This window comes from Diceros bicornis, chromosome 4 (assembly GCF_020826845.1).
Source record: "Diceros bicornis minor isolate mBicDic1 chromosome 4, mDicBic1.mat.cur, whole genome shotgun sequence".
NCBI classification, from domain to species: Eukaryota; Metazoa; Chordata; class Mammalia; order Perissodactyla; family Rhinocerotidae; genus Diceros; species Diceros bicornis.
The window spans coordinates 9,862,615-9,882,374 of record NC_080743.1 but is presented as its reverse complement, the minus strand read 5'-3'; the positions used below and the strand labels follow the sequence as shown (position 1 = coordinate 9,882,374).

The 19,760-nt window shown below is 35.4% G+C and overlaps 1 protein-coding gene across 1 annotated transcript in view; it reads left to right on the top strand.

The window, feature by feature from the left end:
• Window positions 1-19,760, top strand: part of NEGR1 (neuronal growth regulator 1) — a 473,734-nt gene that overhangs the window by 180,945 nt on the left and 273,029 nt on the right. The window contains exon 4 of the mRNA XM_058540322.1: window positions 18,755-18,886. Coding sequence (XP_058396305.1) covers window positions 18,755-18,886 — 132 coding nt within the window. The remainder of the gene's footprint in view (window positions 1-18,754; window positions 18,887-19,760) is intronic.

Here is a 19,760-nt window from a genome sequence, read left to right as displayed (position 1 = left end):
AACTTTCTATAAGTTTTAAAAAAGAAAAATGGCATGAATACCAGAAATCTTCAGGGAAGGAAAGCTGCTAAGCACACATGATTTTTGAGTAAAATTCTTTTCATAGCTTGTGAAATAAATCTATTTTCCTAAATCACTGGCAGGGTTAATGATTTGTGTTTAAATGTGCAAATTCGCATCTCTGATTTTTCCTCTGTCGTGCTATAAATTAACACTTTTATCTAATCTGACTTGCTTCCACCTATTATATTTGAAAAGATATTGCTCTGCTAGCTGATGTTTTCTCTGAGAAATGACTATTGACCTCATTGGTCCAAGGAAAGGTAATAGTTTTAACTGTTGATTTCCTGCAGGGAAAGAATCCAGGGGAAGCAAGGGTTGTGAATAATGGTGCTCACATTTAGGCAGGTTATGAGGAAACAGGGAGTTTGGAAGTCATGAAAGCATCTATATCTAGTAGCCCTCATAAAAAAACCTGATTCTGCTTTATTTTGTTCAATAACTCCTTCTCTCCCTGGTAACTACTTCGTTATGACAGGTGAATCAAAGACAAAAATCGCGGCTGTGGAAATGAGGTCAGGTAATTTGCGTAGGCTCACAAAGGGTTAGAGTGAGGACTTGACTTTAGGTCTATTAGAGGAAATAGGTTTATACATTTTACTTCTTAGTTAAGTGCTTACATTTTAAGCAAGAGTTTCTAGGGAAAAAAATGCCTTAACTAAAAGAATAATTAACAATGACTGAATTTTAGGCATAAGGAAAAAGCCAGAAGTGGATATATTTGACAGCTGGCAAAGCTTTTGTGCCCATTATATCTCATGACCCATGCATATGAATGGATCATTTGTACACTGCTCTCTGATTTAACTGTATAGACAAAGGCACTTAGGGTTTCAAAGGAGTTTCTTTTTCGTCCTGTTGCATAGAAGTAGTCTTGATAAAGTCAATGGATTTTATCACTTTTATTGAACCAATATGTTCCTGTCACCAACTATTGTATTCCTCCATACACTGTCACTATATTGTACAATAGAAGCACTTGCTTTATTTGTCTAAAAAAAAAAACCATTTAATTGACATTGAGTATCTATCATCTCTGCATTCATTTTTTTCTTCACTGTAGTTGCATTCCTTCTTATTTCCTCTTATAATCATATAATAATATCTAATAATCAAAAGGAGAGTGATTGTATTCCATTGTATACCTTTATCACAATTGCCTTTTCAGTTTAGCTTTCTTTTTCTTAGTGAATAGGTACTATATGAGGTCTAGCCATCGTGTTGAGCACATGCTCCTTTACGGGTTCATAAAATTATATTTTGTAAAGCTAGAAATTTTTTAAACCTAAGTACTCTAAAGTTTCTGCCTTTCCGACTTTGGTCTTGACTTTTAAAAAATAGTGGGGTCTATCTGGTCTGTCCAGAAACATTAGAAAGATGTGGGAATGCGATGATGATGGAAAGTTTCCCCATCACTGCAAGCATGAGGTCCCCAGAAGATGATGGCAGCAATTGGTTTGCCTCTATTTTTAGATAGCAATTCCAGATCCACCAAGAAGAGGACACAGTGTATTGAGGGGGGTGCACATATAGTGATGGTCAAAATGCAAAGGCCAAGCAGTTCATTACTTTGTATATTCATTCTTGCTTGATTCTATTGTTCTTTTATTCAATTACCAATTCAATTACTCTTTAACTTAACAAATGTGGTGAACATTTTCTATGTATTAATAAGCCAGAACTTTTGAGTTCCCTGTTTCTAAGTTACTGGCTATATGGAGAGTAGTGAGTTAAGAACAGAACTTTCTCATTAAGCCACACATATTCACATGTTGGTTCACGTTCAAGAAGGCCTAACCCAAATAGTCCTTTTGCAGAAACCGAAGGCTTAAGGGTTTTGGGGCAAAACCATGAAGGATTTTAGAACTCTTTCCCCAGAGAGTGGCACTATTTTATTTCCTCAAACTCTTTTCCATGACACTTTGTAACTCAAATTCTTAGTTTATCCAGTTTCTCAGCACCAGCTTCAAATATGAGGTAAGTACTTTTTTGCTTATAACAGAAAATCTTGTGGATTTTTTTCTTTAGATTTGGCTGAAGTTCTGTAAGAGGAATCAAGGGATTGGTAGAAATGGGCAGAATTTTAAGCACACAGAAAGGGATACTGGTTTACTGGGAAGAAAATGGAGTATAAGAATAGAGACAGAGGAGAATATACAGGGGACAGAAATAGAATAAGGAAATGACTATCGCTTTGATTTTTTTTAACATGTTGCAAGTGTTTTTTACAAAAAAACTGAATGCATAAAAAAAAATGACAGGATCTCATGTACATCCTGTGATACCTTCCATGCTATTTGAGGATAAATAATAAAAGCAAATATTTGGAATTTCTAAAAAATAAAATAGAATAAAAAGTTAATGGATAGTAAAAGGGAGTATGTCAAATTTCAAGCATTTTAAATATAAGTAACATATCCCCACAGACAAGATTTGCCTTTACTGCCTTCCTGTGGCATCTGTATTAGTTTGCTGGGGCTGCCGTAAGAATGTTCCTCAGACAGGGTGTCTTAAACAGCAGTAATACATATTCTCACAGTTGAAGAGGCTAAAAGTCCAAGGTCAAGATGGTGACAAAGCTGGTTTCTTTTGAGGGCCATGAGGGAATGATGTGTTCCAAACCTCTCTCCCTGGCTTGTAGATGGTCATCTTCTTCCTTTTGTCTTCACATCGTCTTCCCTTTGTGCGTGTCTGTGTCTACATTTCCTCTTTTTATGAGGACACCAGTCGTATTGGATTAAGGCCCACCCTAATGACCTCATTTTAACTTGATTACCTCTTTAAAGACCCTATCTGCAAATGTGATCACATTCCAAAACACTAGGGGTTGGGACTTCAATATATGACTTTTTGGGGTTACGCAATTCAGCCCATAATAATCAACACTGTTAGTCAAAAAGCCTTTGTTGAAGAATTATGTTTCTTTCTGGAACAAAGTTCTATTAGACATTAAGTGTAGCTTAAAAAAGTACTGGTAGATTAAGTCTTTGACCTTGATGAAAATTATGAAAAATATACAGACACGTAAGAGAGTTCTGGCAAATAAGTAGGATTAGTTCTACAGATCTACAGAAGCACTGGGCTGTTTCACATGACAGGGAAGAAGAGGGGTGTCCATGACTGGAGTTTACTCAACAAAAGTAATACTAGGAACAAAACAATTCCTATTTGCAGATGCAGAAATAAGGAATGAATATGCTGAGAGATATTAAGCCATACGGTGAGTTATAGGCATAGTAGAAGTGTAAGCAATATTTCCTGATACCCAGTTGAACCTTGTACAACTGCAACTATTGTCACTTGGAGAAGATGGTTTTATTAGACGACAGCATATGTAGACTAGTGCATTCAGATAAGTTACAGTACTTTCAAATGGAACGTAACAGAGGTTTCACATAGTGCAGACCAATAACATATGGCTCCGTTCAGAGAGACAGTAAATACATTGCTAGTAATGGATTCAACCTGGTCAGAACAGAACTTAGCTGCAAACAACCATATAAACAGTAACAGCCGGTTCCTTTGCTGGCATTTTTTGTCATAATCTATCCCTTTTGAAGAAAGTTAGTGTGGTAGGGGTGGGGGGTGGGAGGAGGTGGAGGGAGAATTCTTCCCCAGTATAATGTACAATATGTTATCTCGCTTTTCTCTTTTTTTGCAATTTAAATATTGGAAGGAAAAACAATGACTAAATTTACTATTGCAAATTTAATCACTTATTTTCCAGGGAAAATAAGTCTCAAACCACCGAATGTAGACAGGCCAAAAATGATCACAAAATCCAAAATGTGTGAAGGCAGTTAGAAAGGATCTGTTAGCTGAATTGAGTGACTATGATCCCTACCTGATAGGAATCGGCATGTGTGTTTCCTTCACTTTAAAGGATTACACTGCTCTTCTGGCTCTGTAGGCTTTGGTTAACAAAATCAAATTATGATGTGAGATCTGACAACACAATTCTCACCTCTTAAATACACATACTATAGGCACAGAACAATACATCATAATTTCAATTTTATTTTTATTAATAAAACTTTCCGTTTTCATTTTATTGGGATTTTGCACAGGGCTTTATACATATTCTTGCATTTGATTCTCATAATAGCCCTATGAAGTGGATATTGTTTTCTTTCTTCATACGAGGAAACTGATCCTAAGAAAGGTTAAAAACGTTGCCCCAGATTACGTGAAACCCAGTGCATCTGCTCTGAAGCCCACCTTCTTAGTTACTTCTTTCTTTATTATTGTCAGAAAATCTCTCCTTTTTTTCTTTTTTTGACAAGGGCATCCATGTGAACACATTTTGAGTTCACTGTTGGTATATGTCTACTTCCTCAAGATGCTAAATGACTTTTAGAAGCCTCACCGTGATTAGTCACTTGAATGTTATTTGATGATCTCAGGGTGATGTCATCATTATTACGGCATTCCTATTAGGCACTATGCCTCTTTGCTTTCTGTCTGCTCAGCAAATATTTCTGCTTGTAAACAAAATAGAATCCCAAGGCTCTATGGTAATATCTAATAGGAAGTCATCTAATCTATTTATCTTAACACAGTTCTGCTCTATCTTTTGTAATGTTGCTATTTTCCAAATATTTTTGGCTTTATATTCTTATTTATAATGTCTTTTTTTTTTAAATTTTTTGTTTATTGCAGTAGCATTGGTTTATGACATTGTAAAAATTTCAGGTGTACATCATTGTACTTCTATTTCTGCATAGATTACATCATGTTCACCACCAAAATACTAATTACAACCCATCACCACACACATGTACCGAATTATCCCTTTCACCCTCCTCCCTCCCCCCTTCCCCTCTGGTAACCACCAATCCAATCTCTGTCCCTATGTGTTTGTTTATTGTTGTTATTATGTACTACTTAATGAAGGAAATCATACGGTATTTGACCTTCTCCCTCTGACTTATTTAGCCAAGACTTGGAAGCAACCTAAGTGCCCATCAAGGGACGAATGGATAAAGAAGCTGTGGTATATATACACAATGAAATACTACTCAGCCATAAGAAATGATGAAATCCAGCCATTTGTGACAACATGGATGGACATTGAGGGTATTTATGATGTCTTGATCTATCCACATATTACTTAATGATCCTCAAAACACCAGTATGTATAGAGACATCAAAAGTATATTTTCCTTCATTTTGGCTTTAAATTTCCTAGTAGACTAGGAAAAAAAAAGGAAAACAACAAGTTTGTAAGATCATGGATCATAATATCAAAGCAAATTAGAATGTCAAAAGCAGAGCTTTTCCCAGTACTAAGGTGAGCAATGAATTTCTTCCATGGATCCTCAGTAAGTGGTTGTTGTTAGTGCAGTTGAGTTGATTCCGATTCCTAGTGACCCTGTGGACAGCAGAGGGGAACCATGCCTGGTCTTTTTGCGCCACCCTCTCACCTTCCAGTGCTATACGAGTCAATGTTCCACTGCTATTCCTAGAGTTTTCATAGCCAGTATTTTCAGAAGTGCGTGGTCATGTCCTTCTTCTTGATCTCTCTTAGTCTGGAAGCTCCACTGAAACTTGTCCACTATAGGTGACCCTGCTGGTATTTGAAATATCGATGACATAGCTTTTACCATCACAGCAACACGCAGCCCCCACAGTATGACAACTGACAGACAGGTGGTGTGGTTCCGTGACCGAGAAATGAACCCCAGGCCACGGTGGTGAGAGGGCAGAATCTTAACCACTAGGCCACCAGGGCTTGCTCAGTAAGTGGACACATTGATTATAGCAGTAGGACCTTAATCACTTTTCTGATAAAAATATAATATTTTTCTGATAAAAAATATAACAGTAAGTTTCGTATGGCCTTTCTTATAATGTCCCTCAATGAAGACTGACTGGTATGATAACACAAAAGCAAAATTTGGTAAAGGAAATTTTAATAAGAACCAAAATAAGGTAGTGAAAAGGGACAGTTTTCTAATATACTGGCATATTCTGAAAAGAAAAATTTTAAATAGCTTAAGAAATAAATGAATTCCCTTCATGTAATCCTTTATGAATACTATTTCTTCACGTGAACTTATAATAATAATTAAATATCAGAGAAGTAAAGGTTTTATCTCTGGCCAGACCCTGGAGTACAGGGTATATTATTCACAGAGGGCTCTGGGTCAAAAGCTAATATAATAAGATGCTGAAGTGGAACATTCAGCCGAAATCCTAAGGCAACAGATAACAAAGTGAGTTGTAATTCACATCGCCTCTACGGAACTTCTAAAATACGATTAACCAAGAACCACTTAGAATACTCCTAAAACTCTCTCCTGCCCTGTAGGACTAAAAAGATTGAGAAAGAGGAATTTTGATGTGTGTTCTTAGGAGAGAGCTGTGCTACATGCTCCACCTCCTCACCAACACTGGGTATTGTAAATCTTTTTAATTTTGGCCATTTTAGTGCATGTATAATAGTATATCAATATGCTTTTGTCTTTAAATTTACATAAAGTGAAAAAATCACTCTTTTTAGTGTGCAGTTCTATGGGTTTTGACAAATACATCATCGTGTATCCACCACCACAATCAGGATACAGAACAGTTTCATCACTTTAAGCAATTCCCTCATGCTGCCCTTCTGTAGTCGGTCAGTCTCCCCCTCCCCAACCCATGGCAAAAACTGATCTATTCTTCACTTCTATAGTTTCGCTGCTTCCAGAATGTTATATAAATGTAATCACATAGTAAGTAGCCTTTTGGCTAATTTGGCTAGTTTCTTTTATTTAATAAAATGTATTTGAGATTCATCTATGTTGTATATATATGAATAATTTTATTCGCAAATGGTAATGCATTATATGGGTGTACCACAATTGCTTTACTCATTCACTGGTTAATGGACATTTAGGTTGTTTCCAGTTTTTAGCAATTGTCAATAAAGCTCATATAAACATTTGTACATAGGTTTTTTGTATTAAACATAAGTTTCTATTTCTTAAGAAGTGTGATTGCTAGGTAACATGGCAAATGCATGTCTAATTTTATGAGAAACTAACAAGCTGTTTTCCAAAGTGACTGAACCATTTCACATTGCCACCAGCAACAGAGAAGAGCTCTAGTTGCTCTGCTTCTTACCAGCGTTAATCTGTGGGGTTTTTGGTCTGTTTTGTTTTTAAATTTTAACCATTCTAATACATATGCAGCAGAATCTTGTTTTGCTTTTGGTTTTCCTAACTTTTAATTACTAATCATGTTCTACATCTTTTGATGTGCCTCTTAACCATCAGAATATTGTCTTTAACAAAGTATCTGTTTAAATCTTTTGCCCATTTCTTTATTGAGTTGTATGTTTTTACCGAGTTTTGAGAGTTCCTTATATATTCTAGATACAAATCCTTTGGCCAATATGTGATTTACAAAAGTTTTCTCCTGTTATGTGGCTTGCCTTTTATTTAATTAATGGTGTCTTTTGCAAAGCCAAAGTTTTGCTTAATTGTGATGAAATCAAATTTATCAATATCTTCTTGTATGGTTTGTGCTTCTAGTGTCGTATCTAAGAATTCTTAACTGAAGTCAAGGTCACAAAGGTTTTCTCCTTTGTTTTCTTCTATAATATTTATAGTTTTATGATTCACATTTAGGTCAATGGTGAATGTTGAATTAATGTTTAAGATGTGATATATGGGTCAGACTGGACAACCTTGCCTTTACCCTCATCTTAGGGGAAAAGCATTTAGCTTTACATCATTAAATATGAAGTCAGATGTAGGGTTTTCATAGAAGTTTTGTCAGGTTGAGAAAGTTCCCTTCAATTCTGTTTTCTGAAACTTTTTTTTTTTATCTTGAATGAATATGTGATTTTTTTCAGTCATGTAACCTTTCAGTCTTGGGATAGACGACACTTGGTCATGGTGTATTATCATTTTTAAATATTGCTGGATTTGTTTACTAAAAATTTGTTAAAGGATTTTTGTGTCTATGTTCATGGGTGGTTTTTTTTTGCTTTTGATGCCTTTAGTTTTCATATTAAGATAATGTTAGCCTCATAAAATGAATTGGGGAGTTTTCCTCTACCTCCATTTTCAGAAAGAATTTGTGTAGGTTTGGTATTATTTCTTTCTTAAAAGTTTAATAAATATGATCCTGGAGTTTTCTGTGTGGGTAGTTTTTTAATTATAAATTTAATTTCTTGTGATTGAATACATATTAAATATTCAGATTTTCTATTTCTTCTAAATCAGTTTGGAGATTTGTGTCTTTCAAGGAATTTGTCCATTTAATATAAATTCTTGAGTTAAATTGTAGGTAGTTTTACTTATTATTTGCTTAGTAGCCATTCAGTTTTTCTTATAACTGTAGTAATGTCCTCTCTTATACTTCTGACATTGGTAATTTGTGTTCTCTCTCTTTTTACGATTTGTCAGTCTGGCTAAGTTTTATCCATTTCAGTGATCTTTCAAAAGGCTAGCTTTTGATTTCATTGATTCTCTCTATTGATTGTCCATTTTTAATTTTACTGATTTCCATTCTTTATTATTTCCATAATTTTATTTACCTTAGGTTTTATTCTCTTTCTCTTTTCTAGCTTCTTAAAATTGAAGTTTAAAGCGTTGATCATAGACGTTTATTCTTTTTCTGGTGTTCCATTGTCTTCTGGCTTGCATAGTTTCTGACAAGAAGTCTCAAGTATTCTTATTGCTGTTTCTTTGTATATAATGTGTATTTTATCTCTGTCTGCATTTTAGATTTTCTCTTTCTTGCTAGTTTTCAGCAATTTGATTATAATATGCTTTTGACTGATTTTACTTGTGGTTACCCTGCATGGAGATTATTAATTTCTTAGATTTGCCATTTTATTGTATGCATCAAATTTTGAAAATATTCAGCCTTTATTTCATCAAAGAATTTTTTCTGTATGCATTATGGGACCCCAGTATCCATACATGAGAAAATTTTATATTGTTCCATATATCGCTGAGGTTCTGTTGTTCATATTTTTCCCCCTGCTTTAGTTTGGGTAGATACTAAATACTTTTGCTATATCTTCAAGCTTAATAATCTTTTTTTTTTTTTAGTGTTTAATCTGATGTTAATTTCATCCAATTAATATTTCATTTGAAATACTTTGTATTCCTATGTCGATAATTTTCATTGGGCTATTTTTTTTCTATTTTCCATTCCTCTCTTCATTATATTCATGTTTTTCTTTAAATATTTAAACATAATTATAATAGATTGCTATTTTAAAATCTTTGTCTGAGAATTCCATTATCTCTGTCATTTCTCGGTCTCTTTCTGATGACTGATTTTTCTCCTAGTTATTGCTTACAGTCTCCTGCTTCTTTAAATATATGCTATTCTTTTTTATGGGATACTGGACATTGTGTTGTTACATTGTTGAAAGTCGAGATTTTGTTTTGTTGATTTAGGAAGTGTTGAACTTTTTACTTGTAGGCAGCTATATTACTTACAGATCATTTTGTTCTATTGAACCCTGGTTTTAAGCTTTAAAGAACAGGTCTAGAAGAATCTTCACTCCAGCTTTTTTTCAGCCTACTACTAAGACATAAGCCCTCTGGAGTCTCTGCTGAATGCCCCAGTGATTACAAAGGACTATCCATTCTTGATGTTCAGAGATCAAATGTCTCCTCACCTTGTTTGAGCTGTAGGAATTGTTCAGCCTGCAAACTCACCAATTGTTCTTTCTCCAACTTTTGGGATTGTCTCCCTATGCATGCACAGCCTAGTCCTCAGTAAAGACAAGGAAACACATGTAGATTTGGGTAGTTCTTTGTCTGTGTAGGTTCCTTCTCTTCAGAATTCTGCAGCACTATGCCCAGCCCCCCTGGCCTGCCAGAATTCCAATCTCTCTTTGCTCAACTCAGTAATAACACTGGGCTCTGGTTTCCACCTCCCTGAGCCTGAGGTTTGAAAATTGCCTCCGGATAGAATGTCATGGAGATCGATTGTGGGGCTCTTGTTTGCTTCAGGGATCACAGTTATGTGTTGCCTGTTGTCCAATATCTGAAAAGAGATGTTTATATTTTGTTCATTTCACTAGTGGTTTATGTTCTGGTCTTTGTTCCTAACTGTAACTGGGGACAGAATTCCAGAGTTATCTTTTTAAAAATATAATATTCTAAAATATTCAAATTTGTCATACTCTTTCTTATAGCACTCCAATCATTCCTTAAGTTAAAATCCAAATTCCTTACAAAGCTAAAAGACCATGTAGTCTCTGACCTCTGCTGAAAACTTTGGCCTCACCTCTACTCATTCTCACCAAATTAATGCTCTGGCCTAACCAAACTTTTAGGAATTTTCCTTGAAATGATGGCAGCACAATATGACAGCATAGCATCCTATATTTACCCCAAATATAGTACTTATCACACATTATTGAAATTGCTTGATTATACTTTTATTTCTCCAGTAAACTATAAGCTCTTTGAAAGGGACACAGTCTTGTTCACTGGTCAGTGATCCTGCATCTCTGTTGAATGCATGAATGGAAAGAAAGAAGGCAGGCAGGAAGGAAAGAAACAATTGGTTGTGAGCTGGTTTAAGAACTTTCCTTCAGTGCTGTCTGGTGGACTATGATAAATATGTAACAAAACAATTAAAATCTGTAGTTTTTTATTTATTGGGTTGCTTTTGTTTGCTTCTGAAATCTCTGTTGCAGTCATTTCAGTAGATGACCTCCATAATTTTATCTGCACATACACCCTCTTGTTCATCGCTCCTTCAAACTCCACTATTTCTGTGCTCTAACAAAACTTCACAGAATCACATTACCTGTTAGATTTGTGGTGCATTCTCATGAAAACTATTGGCTTCCAAAGGAATGTTGTAATTAAATTTATTTTCCTGAACTTCACTTATATTTTTTCAGAGGTATTAATAAACTCAGCAACTTTATAAATTAGACCACACATTTTTCTTTTCCTGCTATCTCTGAAAATTATAGACAAATTACAATTTGTATGTGCAAGTAGAACTGCAAAGTCTAATGAAGAACTGTGGTAGACAGAATAATGGCCCCCAAAGCTATACATGTCTGAAACCCTATAACTATGTTACCTTACATGGTAAAGAGACTTTGCAGATGTGACTAAGGTTAGGGACCAGAGATGTGGAGATTATCTTGGATTAGGCGGGTGGACTCAATTTAATCACACAAGTCCTTGAAACTAGAAGAGGAAAGCAGAAGAGTGGTTCAGAGAGATAAGACTGGAGAAGAGTTAGTAGAGATTCAGAGTGGGAGAAGGACTTGACTCGCTACTTGATGGCTTGGAAGATGGAGGAAGAGAGCCATGAGCAAAGGAATGAGGGTGGTCTCTAGAAGCTGGGAATGGCCATCCACCAAGGAAATGAGGATCTTAGTACTATAACAGCAAGAAACCCAATTCTCCCAACAACCTGAATGAGCAAATAATCAAATCTCCAGAAAGGAATCCTGCACTGCCGACACTTTGATTTTAGTCCAGTGAGACCCAGTATCAGTTTTATATTTTTCCTGTAACAAATTACTGCAAAACTTGTGGCTTAAAACTGCACAAATTTATTATCTTACACTTATGTAGGTCAGAAGTCTGGTACTGGTCTCACCAGATTTAAAGCAAAGTATTGACATACTGAATTCCATATTCTAGGCTCTAGAGGAGAATCAATTTCTTGCTGTCAGCAGAGGACCATTTCCACTTTCTAGAGGCCACAGCTTTCCTTGGCTCATGCCTCACTTCTTCCATCGTCAAAGTCAGCAATAGTGACTTATCACATCATATCTCTCTCACCTACTCTTCTACCTCCCTCTTCTACTCTTAAGGACTCATAAGATGAGATTGGGCCCTCCAATATAATCTCCTTATCTCAAGGTGTTTAGCATTAATCACATCTGAAAAGTCCCTTTGGCCATGTAAGGTAAGAGAGTCACAGACACCCATGACTAGGACATGGATATCTTTGAGTGACCCATTGTTCCAGTTACCATAGACTTGTGCTGGACTTCTGACCTACAGAACTGTAAGATAATAAATTTGTGGTAATTTGTTATGGCCACCATAGAAAACTAATACAAAAACAAATAATATCATTCAGAGATTAAATTAACATCTATAGAGTGCTTTATAGTTCTAAGAGCAAGGGTTACATACACATGACCTAATTTAGTTCTTACAGTGAATAAGCATTTTTATTATTACCATTTACAAATGAGAGAACAAATGCAGCATTTCAATGGTATATAGATCAGGCACATAGATTTTGGAATTAGTTCTGAGTTTCATATCTGTCACTGGGTCCATTGGCAAAATATTTAACCTCTTTAACCATTAGAGTCTTATTCTGTATAATAGAATCTACTTCATACATTTACCTAAGGTTAACTGAGGAATTCATAATAAAAGCATTTAGCATGGTACCTTATACATAATAAGGAATCAATAAATGGTAAATATTATTTTTATGTATGGTGACATGGTTAATGATTATTTGAATAAGATTAATCTACCTTCTGTAATGAAATGGAAAATTTTCTGGACTTTCTGTTATGGTATCTTTCTTTAATCATATAGTCAATGAATATGTATAGAGTCCATATCAAACACAGAATAAAATGTAGCCTTTTATATCACAGAACTTAGAGTATAAAAGGAAAGATAAATATTTTAAAAATTGCTAATAATTAAATGAGTAATAGCAAGCATGTATATGCCACATAACATTAGTGCAGGGTGTTTTTGTTTAGTTTTATTTTTTGGAAGTATATAACATGGAGCTTCTAGACTGAGAAGTGAGTAAATCAGTAAGGGTTTCTCTGATGAGATATTGTTTAAGCAAAGATCTGAGGATGAAAAGAAGTTATCTGGGTGAATATAAGGGTAAAGAGTTTTAAGCAGCAGTAAGACCAGCTATATGAGGAGAAAGAGGCCATAAGGACCTTATCTCAGCCTATAGTTTCCATCAGAAAATCGTCTTTGAGTGCTGTTTTTAGACCAATGATAAAGAGAGTTTTATATATATATATCTTTTAAGAAAGGAGAGTAATTAATCAAGAAGGTTAAGTTGTCCTTGGGAATTCAGGCAGAGAGAAAGTGACTCCAACATGCGATCCACCTTCAGTTTCATCTGCAGATCTACAAGGCAGATGTGTTTACTGATCTGCTGCAGGGACCTGAGAGCTGATCCATCTTCGGTTTCATCTGCAGATCTACAAGGCAGATGTGTTTACTGATCTGCTGCAGGGACCTGAGAGCTGAACTGGTCATTGCTATTAATGCCCCTTGAGTGCCGTCCTTATTTTCATTTCTGGTTCCAATTGAATATCATGTTAAGACAAAGGCACCAATCCTTGATATAGTAACCTCTCACCATGGAAACAGTATTTGTCTAAACCAACCTCCTTGGCATGCCTAAACCTGTGCATCGTAATAACAACTAATATGTTTTTTTTTTAAATTCTGTGATGTATCACACAGTGTTATAAGCACTTTACTTGTATTAATCCGCTTAGTCCTCACAACACCCATGTAAGGCAGGTTCTGTTATTGTCCTCACATATCACAGATGAGTAAACTAAAGGTTAGATACCTTGTATAAGGTCACATAGCTCGTAAATGGGAGAGCTGGGATTTGAAGCCAGATAGACAGGTTCTAGACCCCACATCCCTAACTACTCAGTATGGTGCAGTGCACAGAAGAGATGCTTGCATGATACCAAATATGCTGGTGATAGCAAGCTGACAGGAAATAATTACAATCATAAATGTAAATGAGCCATTCCAAGGATATTTTAAAAATTCAATTGCAGAGTGCCATCTAGTAATAAATGGCTATGAGACCCTAACAAAATATGTTCCTGCAGGGCAGCCTGGAAAAGTGGGATGACTATTTTTGAGCAAGTGTTTGGGAAAATAATTGAAATGACTCTGCAAAGCAGTATGAAATCATAGGCATACCGTCTGAGTATGTGCGTTCCCAGATCAGTAACTGAGACACAGGGGCTACTAGAAGATCTTTGAGAATTACTTAGGAGCTAAAATTGACAGGACACAGTGATCAATGGATATATAGACCTAGATAAAAGGTATTGTCAAAGTTAATACTAAGGTTTCTGGCTTGAGCAACTGGATGATGATCAAAGTGCTCACTGAGACTTAGAGCACAGGAGGAGCTGCAGGCGTGGCAGGAAAGGTAAATTTGTTTTTGGTGTGTTGACTTTGAGATGCCTGTGAGACATCCAAGTGGAGATGGCCAGTTGAACATAGGTGTCTAAGATTCAAGATATAGATATGGGCTAAATAGACCCATGGGGCACTTGTCAATATATAGATAGTAACAAAACACAAATGAATGGACGAGCCCCTGAAACAGTGTACTCAATGAAGGAAAAAGAGGTAATAGAACAGAAACAGTATTTGAGGAATGTGAGGATGTGAAGGATTTTGAAAAAGTGAAAAGAAATGGCCAGAGAAGTGAGAGGAAAAGTATCAAAGGATAATGTCCTAGAAATTAAGGGAAGAGATTTATATTGTCAAATATTTTTCCGAAACATATTTGTGCTTTATGGAAAGATAATGCTGTTGCTAACAATTTCTATATGCGATATAAAGTATGTTCACAGCTATGCCAAATCGTGAAGCCAAATCTAGATATTGTTTAGTGGCAAATATAGAGCTCTTTCTGGCCAGGTTCTTATCAGAAATCAATATGAGAGAGAGATTATAAAGCATAGCTGCATCCTATTTTTCAGCTTTCTCTTTGAAGATGGTGATAATAGTGGCATCATTGAAAGCTTGTGGAATTTCTTCAGTCCTCTATTTTTTGAGAAGAATCCATCTATGCCTGGAAGAGATTATGCACAAAAGAAAATATTGTTTAGGTTATAGACAGTACTTATATTTTTTTCTTCAAAATTGTATTTAAAGTTTTTGTTAGTCTTGATAATTTTAAAAAGAATCTTTGATAACTGTACAGAGACTGTTCTCACCAGTGCCATCACCTATCACTTCAGGATGTCACCAAGGACGACACCTCTTTTTAAAGTTCTTTTCCTCCCTCATGACTCTGAAAGAGAAGTGGCAACTTCTTCAACTTTAAGTGTTTACTTTAGATTTTCTGTGCTCTGTCCTTACAGGGCTTTATTAATACATTAATCAAAGTATGTATTTATTTGTTCAGTAAATATTTACCAAGTGTATGATGTTTCAGGCATTATGCTAGAGCTAGGGACACAGAGATGAGCAAAACAGAAACTGTTGCTGCACTCATGGAGAATGGTAAAATCTGTGACAAGAAGAAGGCTGCCATATCACAATGTGTTTCTCTCTCACTGACATTTATAATTGGTACCCTAAGAGATAATGTTTTTATAACTCATCTAGATTTGTAATAAGTACCCTAGGATAGTACATATCCCTGAGAAACATTGTAGTCTTGGCTTTGGTAATAGTCCTCATGACCTAGCTCCCTACATCCCTTCAGCCGTGGTCTTTCCCCTCCATTTTGGGGGATAAGTTGAGTTATATTTCATGAACTGAAATATCCTTCTTTGCATTTTAATGTACTATACCCAAATCCTCTCTTCTTGTTAGTGGAGTGATGGGAATAGAGGGAAACCCAGATAAGTGTCTAAAGACAGAATTGGTTTCCTTGGTTCCAAAACTAAGGTAAAGAATTACTATATATGGCACAACCAAATCCAAAGAGGCAACCAAGCAAATTACAGACAGCTATTGAACTACAGGGTTTAAATCCTGGGCAAAGCAACTCCAAGTTTCAAATCTGGAATTCAAGTCTGGTAAGATCAGACTGAGAAAAAAGCAAAGATGAGTTCAGGGTGGAAACAGAACGATTCGTGTAAGAAAAGGGGAATACTTAGAGCTCACCTTTTGGAAGAGCTGATGCATGGTGAATGGAGTATGTAACAGGATGACTTAAAGTACCAGTAATCCAGTGGGGAAATTAAGATGTTGACCATGCATTTATGCTTTGTTTTTCCTGAGTGTCCTTATATTTGTGTTATATTATTGACAGCTGGTATTGGCAATATCATCCATTCACTGCCTCAGTAGCTACTGATTTATGCAATGCATACACATTTACTGGTAATTCTGATAGTTGTAAGGACATTGTTCTCTGGTGGGGTTGGAGAAGGATCCCTCAATATGGTTATGTAGATTGTGCAGTGAAACATTCAATAGATGTGAACAATGCTCTCCGGAGTTGAGTGATGGGTCCTGATGTTGATGATATTTTATCATACAGCTTCTTGTAGTTGCTCTGAATCTTTCAGAGTCTGCCATTTAGCCATTTAGGAGAGAAAAACAAATGCTTGCTTCTTCTTTAAGAAACCTACTGTTTCTCTCTCTTCATTATACTTTTTGATTCCTGGTATGCATACAAATTAATGTGTTTCTTTCTATCCTTCAATACGTTAAAAGACTGTTCATATTTTTGCAATGTTTAAATAGCAAAAACAATCATACATACACTCATACACACCATATTTAATGATTTACTTAAGAAATAGATAATAGTAGATTATTCAAATAGATTATAATATATGCTTGTTATCAAAAGAATGCATTTGGGGGGATATAATTTCTTAAAATTATGTCAGTACACAAAAATAGGAATATTCAAGAAACATTTTAATATTGAAAATAAGTCAGATCCTAATAAATTTATTTTTACAAAGTTTCACAATAGTATACCTTTTCATTTGTGATTGGCTTCATTTTGTACTGCCCAACTAGGTTATTTAATTCTGATATGGTATATCAATTCTCCTCATATTTAATTTCCATTTAGTATTGCCTTTACTTTATAATTCAAGTTACACTTTAAAAATTCTTGGATATGAATAAGGATTTTGTCCTCCCTATCTTTCAACAGTTTTTACAGACACATTTAAGCCTAGATTATCTTTATTGTAAGGGTGAAATTAAGAGCAAAAGAAGAGAACAATGGAAAATCAACATTATATTTGTGTATTAGAATCAGAGCAGGCCACTAGGTTGAGCTAAGAAGATGATTATAAAATCAGATTTTAAGAATATGAACTTTGAGGGCTGGCCTGGTAGCACAAGCAGTTGAGTGCGGGTGCTCTGCTGCAGCAGCCCGGGGTTCGCCGGTTCGGATCCCGGGCGCGCACCAACACACCGCTTGTCGGGCCATGCTTTGGCAGGCATCCCATGTAAAGTGGAGGAGGATGAGCATGGATGTTGGCCCAGGGCCAGTCTTCCTCAGCAAAAAAAGGGAAGGATTGTCAGATGTTAGCTCAGGGCCGATCTTCCTCACACACACGAAAAAAGAATATGAACTTTGAAGACAACTGTTGCTTTCGTCAGCTTACCTCTATATACCTGAAATAGCATATCAGCCAACTATGATGTCAGAAGTATAGCTCCCCTGCATCTACAACCTGAAATCAGCCAAATAAGTGGAGAGGTGACTTAATTATACTCATTCTAAACATTCTAGGTTTCAATTAACAAAGTTATGGTTACCTGGAAGGCAGAAAGTGTGGCAACTGATAGAGACTCAGAGAACCTACAGAAAAGAAAAACTTTTTTAATTGACATAAGTTTTAGATTTGGAGCACCATAATTAAATTTCATTTTGTTTTATTCATATAAAATTGAATCTTCTTACTAGTTTTCTAATTTCTACATCATTACAATAATTTTGGCAGCAGAGTAAGATGAGAACAAAAATAAGATTGACTTTTGAAAACTCATCATTTAATGGAATCATTGTTTCATTTTCCATTTCTCTTTGGTATGCATTGAAATGTGATTTTTCAAGACCTGTGCAAGGAGGGAGAAGGGTCCTCCCTCTTGAAATTCTCATGGGCTCATTCTTTCTTTGCCATATCCCTGATAGTAGACTAGATATCCTTCCTGCCCAATGATTCTCCGCTTTCAAATCAATAAAAATTCTCTTATTTCAGAAAGTGGTCTTTTTTCCCCAAATCTCATTCATTTGGAGATATTCTCGCATCTGTGATTTTCTTTATGTATTTAATCTACTGTTATTTTTAGTCAAATAGAATGTTTTCCCTGGGATATTAAAAAATAAAGATTAGTTTGTTTTTATGACCACTTAACTCTTAGTTTTAGAGTCATAAAGTTTTTTTCTGAGGTTTCTTGGGTAGGTTATATATATAGTATATGATGTACTTCTCTTAGAAAAATTAATATTTTTGGAAACTGAAATATGGCAATGGTTTAATATATCTCTACACTCTTCTCAAGCTGTCTGGCTTGAAACTTTGAAAATGAGTATGAGATTTCCCCAAAAGAAAAGTAGCATTTAGTTAGGTTAAGTGTCAAATTGCTAGATGACACTGTGTAAAGGAAGTCAATATGTACCAAGTCGTATTGGTGAATTTCATCTACACTGCTAGGAGGTTGTTGATCTCAATTACAGAAATGTGCGGAGCTCTACCTGATGTGTGATGAGGTTAGGAGACCACAATCAATTAAAAAGAACACATGTATATCCTGTTCTGGGGAAATGGTTGTTGTAGTATCCCTTGTTCAGTTTCTGCTTTTTCTCTGACTTTTCCTCTGAATGTGGGAGAACAATGGGTTTAATAATTCCCCAGCTTCATTTGGAAATGTTTCATCAGCAATATCTAATAGGAAGACATGAGATTGTTGTTTTACTTGAATGAAACCTGAGGTGGCTACAATAAAACGTGCTGTAACTTTTATTCTTGTAGCAAAACCATTTGAAAATGGACAATATTTGGACATTTATGGAATTACAAGGGACCAGGCTGGAGAATATGAATGCAGTGCGGAAAATGATGTGTCATTCCCAGACGTGAGAAAAGTAAAAATTGTCGTAAACTGTAAGTGCCGTCACCTTTTATCAGCATAACTTCAGAGAAAAGATAAAACAGCTGAAAAATTCTGTCTGAAATTTGTGTTGCTGTTTTTTAAGAGGCAGTTTATTGATAAAGACCACCTACTAACAATGAAAATGTGTAAATGTTAGAATATTGTTCACCTGTTTTATGTAACATCAGTTGTCCCGAGTAATCCCACAATAACTCAGTGATGTATAGATGGAAGTGTTTCCAGTAGCATCCTACTCCTGGCATTCTAAACTATGGTGTCCTTATCTCTAAAGCACTGTATACACATTGTATTTTCTTCATTCTCATGGGTTTCACCTGGCGTGTATTCCAACTCAATTTAAGTGTGAAACTCCTAATCAAACCTGATGGAAGTGAAGTGTGCTGATCTGTACTCAAAGAGAAGAGCCATGGCTGTGATGCTGCTATTACTTGGGTTATTTAACTCTATTTAGTTTGGAAAATATTGAGAAAATGAAGAAAGAATTTTCCCATCAGCATCATTATTAGGAAGTTAGGATATTAAGAGATACCTGCAGAACCATCAATGCCATTATGTTATGCCCTTTCTCTAAATGCATCCCATACACTGATGTAAGATGTGTTTTCATTAACATTCTATTTTATATCTTGTGATCTCAATAGCAATGACTGCTGTAGTCTGTACTTTTCAAAAATACTCCCTTAGTCTTTCAAAAATTTTCACATAGTTTAACTTATTCAAATAAAATACTTTTGAGATAATAATATTTTACCAAAAGTGTTTATAAGCTACAGCTTCTAATTTTTTGGTTCCATTTATACATCTTTGTATATACCGCCATTGCTAATAATACATACATAGTATTGTACCATAGATCATAGATCA